Source organism: Lupinus angustifolius, chromosome LG14 (assembly GCF_001865875.1).
Source record: "Lupinus angustifolius cultivar Tanjil chromosome LG14, LupAngTanjil_v1.0, whole genome shotgun sequence".
NCBI lineage: Eukaryota > Viridiplantae > Streptophyta > Magnoliopsida > Fabales > Fabaceae > Lupinus > Lupinus angustifolius.
Window position 1 is genome coordinate 7,048,114 of NC_032022.1, and position 6,639 is coordinate 7,054,752.

General features: G+C 32.8%; 1 protein-coding gene across 1 annotated transcript; it reads right to left on the reverse strand.

Moving 5' to 3' along the window:
* Positions 1,826 to 5,429, reverse strand: LOC109327035 (protein ABHD17B-like). Its single transcript, XM_019560011.1, has 5 exons — positions 4,948 to 5,429; positions 3,567 to 3,603; positions 3,242 to 3,478; positions 3,091 to 3,138; positions 1,826 to 2,748 (listed from the first exon to the last, which is right to left on the reverse strand). Exons 1-5 carry the CDS (start codon positions 5,247 to 5,249, stop codon positions 2,152 to 2,154), a joined length of 1,221 nt encoding a protein of 406 aa, XP_019415556.1. The 5' UTR covers positions 5,250 to 5,429; the 3' UTR covers positions 1,826 to 2,151.

Sequence of the window (6,639 nt, forward strand, 5' to 3'; positions counted from 1 at the left end):
TTCCACAAGTGATAGTTAGTGTCATTTAAACATATCATTCTATGTGTGTTTGCCTCCATCATTCAAGCAAGTCAAATAACCTCAAACCCCAAAGAGTTCTGATACAACTCTGATGGGAAATTCAACACAATAACAATGTAAACTCTAACAGAGTATATGCAGCGGATAATAATTTCCCCAACTTGCTAGAATCTATGAAGAGCAATATCAAATAATGCAGTAACACATAAGGGACACCAAAATTTTAGCGTGGAAAACCTTCCCAAAGTGAGAAGTAAAAACCACGGGCACAAGTCAGTTAATCAAACTCCACTATAAACAAAATAGGAATACAAGAGTGTCTCCAAACTACAGCACAAAACGTGCTCAACAATACGGCATGCAACAGAGCAACAAGTTTGAAACAAGAAAAACCAGAAGAAAAAAAAACCAGAAACGCAGCTGTTGTAACAGCTCGATTTCTATTACCTCCGATGTCGTCTCACTGATCGAATCGTTCACAATGAATTACTATAAGTTATGAACCTGCTGTCCAAATTTCAGTCCGATCCAACGATGAACGAAGACACAGTCGTGAGTTTCCCACGGCTGCTCGGAGTTCCTGCGGGTTGAGTTTTCTTATCTTCTCTCACACTTTTCAATTGCCTCTTTTTGCATAAAATTGCCTTGATACCCTTTCCACATCTGACCTCTATCTATTAGATTAAGTGAGACAAGTGGGCTTTGGCCAACTGAATCTTTCTCCACATAGGAAGGGAGCCCAAACCCACCCAACAGGTCCTAACAAGACAATCCTTTTTTAATGGATCTGCAGGCATAATGTTTGTGTTCTTTTCTGAATTTCTTTAAGAGCGAGGTGCTAATTCTTACATTTAGTACGCTTAGACTACTTGTCGTTTATAACTGTGGTCTATATAAAGACTTGTTTACATTTTGTCCTTTAGTATCGTCAACTATGGTCGTCTATATTCTATCGACTAACTAAAGCCCTGAAATAATTTCTGGTGGTCAATTAGTTTGAATTTAGCCTAAATGCTTCTACAATTCAGTTTCAATTCACTCAAAGGTGATAATATATTCCTAATGTAAGCATATGCTCATTCATTTTGCTCTTACAAGTAACTTTAGAACTTTCAAAGCATTTCTTGGTATTTCTTGGTAATATTAATATTCATGACTTGATAAAATGCAAGTGGGTCGTTTTTCATTCTTAAGTCAATTTCTAACTTACAGATGAATCATAGAAATAGTTATTGTATGTTTGCTTTGAGATCTTCTTAATCTCTATTTGTCATATTCTTCTACTATAGGCTTATTTACTTTCACTTTATGCTGAATGATGAGTTCATTTATTTGTTGTTTTCCATTGTTATCAAGTGATTCAATAACTCAGGGACAATAATCATTATCACATGTAAACTTTCACTAATTTATATGCATATATAAACTATCATAAATATAATAATATCAATATATAAAATTTCATGTTTTTCATAAAGAAGAGTAAGAGAAAGTGTGTCATTCTTTTGGACTTGAATCTTAGGAAGAGTCTTCCTTAATGAACAATATTGTACAACATTTATATCTTCAATGTTCATAGAATCATAGTTTCTTCTTCTTGGCCAATGTCATTTCTTAACAATACATTAACCATGAGAATAATGTACTTCCTAGTTGGGTAGAGTGATAAATAAGTTGGTAGAGGAACTAGATGTGAAAAATGATAAACCAAGTAACTAAACAGGAACAAACTACCTCAAGAATTTGTTTCAAACATGCCCCAAAAAAGTGCAAGGCTAACAAGGATCAAGATGGGATAAGAAAAATAAGGGAAAATAAATAAGAATATTCAATTCATGTAAGTTTTTACAAATCATAGCAATGTCCACCTTTACCATGAGGATCATTTTCTTTCTTCAGACTAAAACAAGGTTAATGTCACATCAATTAAACATAGTTTAAAAAATCCTAAGCATAACAATCCCAACATACCCAAACCTACATTAACATTGCAATGAAACTGTAAGAGCAACATATGCATTCTGAAAACCATAAGTTATACCCCCCCAGTATAAGTAATTGCCTGTATCTTTGTACTTTCCCCTCCCATGTAGCAAACCCAGTACCAATACTATAGATGTTTGAACCAGTTCAGCCGGCTCGAGTTTTATCCAGCCAATCAATGCTCTTCTGTGGCCTTTCAAACTGAACGTCCACACTTCTCCTGGATTTATCTTGGAACTCAATGGTTCTCGATTTATCGTAGTCTATACTTCTCCTTGACCGCTCCATTTGGTCAAAATGGGCTCTTAACTTCTCTAATTTTTCAGGATTGGGGACTTTGTTTTCATGAATTTTCAGTTTTTCTGTCCTATCAGTACTTTTCCTCAGTTTGTCCCTCTGATCAGTACTCTTCCTTGGTTTCTCATTCTGATCTGTACTCTTCCTCGGGTTGTCCCTCTGATCAGTACTCTTCCTTGGTTTCTCCCTTTGATCAGTACTCTTCCTTGGAGTTTCAATACAATCAATACTTCCTCTGGATTGCTCCGTGCTTCTCCTAAAACTTAGTCTTCGTGATGGTGACTTCTCTACTGTTGATATGAATTTTCTGAGATGTCGAAGGTATTCCGGATAGAGTTCTAAATTACAGTGATTTCCACCTTTGAGCCATAAAGGTTCATATTTCTGTTGACAAAGTTCCCACAACTGCTTGCCGTGAGAGCAATCAACAACCTCATCAGCTGTTCCCTGAAGAAAGTATGGGAACCATAACAAATTAGTAAAGCTACATAAAATACTTTGTGCCATAAAAAGAAATATAGAAAATCAATTTATCTGAAGTTATAATATTTTACACAAATACAATTGGAAAAGTTTATATCAGCAACAAAAGCTGATTTCTCTGCTACTATGATGCTGTGAAGTTTACAACAATGAATATACTCCAACTTCTTGTTTTAACTAGTTTGTGCAATGAAAACTAGTGTATTCCATTTATCTTGTTATCATGATTTTCATTACAAGTGTAAGCACGAAAAATGCAGAGATATAAAATGGAAAATGCAACAAAAATAAACATGGAATACTTACATGAATTACTAGCACTGGACATTTCACCAACGGAATTTTATCAATGTTCTGCACAACAATAGCACAGAACTAAGTTAAGGTACACAGTAGCAAGTATACATAATTCCCAAATGAAAGGACATTAAGCATGTAGGACAAAGAAGAATCTGACCTTATAAATGTCAAACCAGTATGTCCGTTTCACAGCATACATGACTCTCAACCCTGATAATATAGGACTGTGGAGAACAACGGCCCTTAGTCGGGGTAAACGGGAAGCCAGATCAAGAGTAGGGCCACTTCCAACAGATTGACCGTAAAGGATTATGTCTTCCTGCTTAGTACAATAGTTCTCTTCAAGATACTTATATGCAGCTTCAATGTCAGCATAAGTATTATGCTCACTGGGCTGTGAAAAATGTACAGATATGTTTTTCAGGATCCTTCTGCCTGCTGAGATAAAAAGAATCAAATAAACCGGAAAGAAGTGTAACTACCTTCCCCGACGACTGTCCATAGCCAGAGTAATCATATCTGTGCATATAGAAACAAGGTGCTTGAAAACATCAGTAACAATAGCATCTGATTTACAAATATGTTCTTTTACAAACACGGCTATACAAGCAAGCATAATATTGTAAGTTCCCTTTATCAATTTCTGCAAGGGAGTCCTTTTTAGAGTAATTTAAGGGATGGTGGTTAATGGATGGGAAATAAAAAAAAGTACAGTCTCAAAACCGTTGGGAGAAATGTAAACATAATATATATTTGAATCTGAACTCTAAATGTTCTGAATGTACATCATTAGTATATCAGAGCAACTCCAGCATAAATTTCATTTGTTATCAGGTATTTTAGGTGTTACTGTAAGCCCTGAATTGGATATAAGCAACCACTGTAAGGAATTGAAATCAGGGTCTTGATGGGACATTGGCAAAGTTTAGAAGCTAGCAATTCAACCAGAAAAAACAATTTCAGGGTCACTTTTACATTATAACAACAAAATATCAGCTAACGATGCAGCTGAAAAGCATAAGTTTTTGTTATACACTGTAGACTAAAAAACCGCACTTCCTGAAGTGCTTAAAACCTGTCGTTGAGCTTAACTGATATCACATATCAATTTTTAGAACAACCTAAATGTCTGTTAACAGCTTCATATTCTTAAACTTTCTTCTTAATTATGTGCTTGACTCATGTTCACTGAAATTCTTTAGAAGGAAAAAACCTATCTGAGAAAAGGAGGAAATTGAAACTTATAAGGTAGTGTTACATATACCATTTATCCTTGGAGTTGATTTGTCAGATAGGTACCTATACTCCGATTTTTTTTTCTGTTCATAAATAAATCTCTAACTTGGCTAATAATAAACTAAGTATGTTGAAAATGATGCAATACTATTAAACCAGTACACTACACTCGCCTTCAAATCATGACCTTCTAATGGTGCAAGAACCACAGAAAACATATGAATCAGAATTCACATCATAAATTTACAAGTCTATAGAGAAAATTGCTCCTAACCCTCTTGGTGGACAAAATTGACCACAACTTTGAATGATGAAAAAGCTAATGAATCAACAAATAATGTATCTCAACAAACCCATCAACATCAGAATCTGGTAAATCCAAGCAAATCAGTACAACCAAGCTTCCTAAGAACTAAATCAACACTAACCCAAAGGCACACACATACAAACTGCCAAAAAACTTCAGCTAAACAATTCATCTAAAAAACACATTAATAACACCAGATTCATCTTCAAAATCCCAGAGGGTATGCAAATTATAAACTACTTCACCAAAATTCCCAAACAAAAATAAAAAAGTTGACTTTTTTTGCAGCAAAAGAGGAAAGGTTGAAAATTGAAGAGTACCCCATAAGATTAACACGCAAGTGGATGCTCAACTCAACGAAAAGCTCATACATCTGACCAATATCAGCAGCGTTTCCATGAGAATAAAGAATGGTTGTTTTTGCCATAGGGTGCCTAACATAAATAGCGACGATTTCATTTCCGCGACGGTTTGGGAACTTGAGAACTTCAACATTTTCACGATGTGGAAATGGGTTTAAGAGCAAGAGTGATGTTGCTTCTTCCTTCACAAGCTTGTAAGATGGTGGGTTTGGTGGAAAGAATGCAAGTTTTGCAGCCATGGATGAAGTAACTCCACCCATTACAACAAGATTTGTTGTTGTTGTTGTTGTTGTTCACTGAGACAAACACAAAAAGCTACTTCACATTCTATATTCTTTTGTTTTGGGTGTAAGTGTTGTTTGTTTCTTTTCTTCTTCACTTTTCTTTTTTGAGATTGGTGATTATGTTCTTTGCTATTGAAGATGTGAATTGAAAATGAGTGAGAGAATGTTGTTTTATTTATTTCCTAATTTTAATGATCACTAGCGTGTTGATATGTACTGTCGTGTTTGTCAACCCGCTTTCCTATCGTTTGTAATGTATAGTTTGTATTTTATAAATTCAAATATAATTTTTTGCGCTAAATTTACGGTTGAATTTATTCAATTAGTCTAATATTCAATTTTTTAAATACACTTTTAAAATAAGAAGATAATAAGGATAAAATAAGAAAATAATATTATATGGTTTTTTGGTAGAAATAAAAAGATATTGAGGGCAAAATAGGAAAACACAAATTACACCATGATGGGTGGTTATTTTGTATTTTCCATTTATTAATAGTATAGATAAGGTAGATTTAATTTTAATGCCCTTTTCTTATAAAATATGTTTATATTCTTATATAGATTTCTTACCTTAATTAAAGGTTTCTATTCTAGTTTTTGCAATGCACTTGCATTAAATATTTTCTAACAAGACTTAAAGACCCATCTAAAAGGGAAATTTTGAAATCCTCGTATATTATTAATAATTTTTTATAAATATAAATTACATCGATTCATCCCTCCTTAATAATTACATTTCATATATTTCAAGTACATATATTATGTTGATGTTCATGGCATACTAAACAATTTTATACTTTTTGTGAAATTTGATATAGATGATAGGAAGTATCAATCCAATAGTTGATTTGATTAACTTTATTATATATACATAATTATTATCGATATAATATTGTTTATAGTTTAACGTACCGTAAATGAAGAGGGAAAATGTTTTTTTTTCGTTGTAATTTTGGTCTCTCACCTTTGTATATGCCCCATTTCAATTCCACAACTTATTTCTAATATGACATTATTCTATTTGTTGAGAGTAAATATATATATATATATATATATATATACAAAATTTACATGCTATATAGTAATATTATTGGATATATATACATATTAAAATGGACTCATATATATCTATATCTATACTATTAATAAAGGGAAAATACAAAATAACGACCCATTATGGTGTAATTTGTGTTTTCCTATTTTGTCATCAATATCTTTTTATTTCTACCAAAAAACCATATAATATCATTTTCTTATTTTATCCTTATTATCTTCTTATTTTAAAAGTGTATTTATAAAATTGAATATTAGACCAATTAAATAAATTCAACCTTAAATTTAGCGCAAAAAATTATATTTGAAT

What these genes read in the sequence shown, in the direction of transcription:
- LOC109327035 (XM_019560011.1), bottom strand. Translation starts at nt 5,249, where the DNA reads ATGGGTGGAGTTACTTCATCCATGGCTGCAAAACTTGCATTCTTTCCA. An exon ending in ATGGACAGTCGTCGGGGAAG is followed by an intron (nt 3,479 to 3,566) that starts GTAGTTACACTT and finishes CATTTTTCACAG; the next exon opens with CCCAGTGAGCATAATACTTA. An exon ending in GTCCAGTGCTAGTAATTCAT is followed by an intron (nt 2,749 to 3,090) that starts GTAAGTATTCCA and finishes TACTTTCTTCAG; the next exon opens with GGAACAGCTGATGAGGTTGT.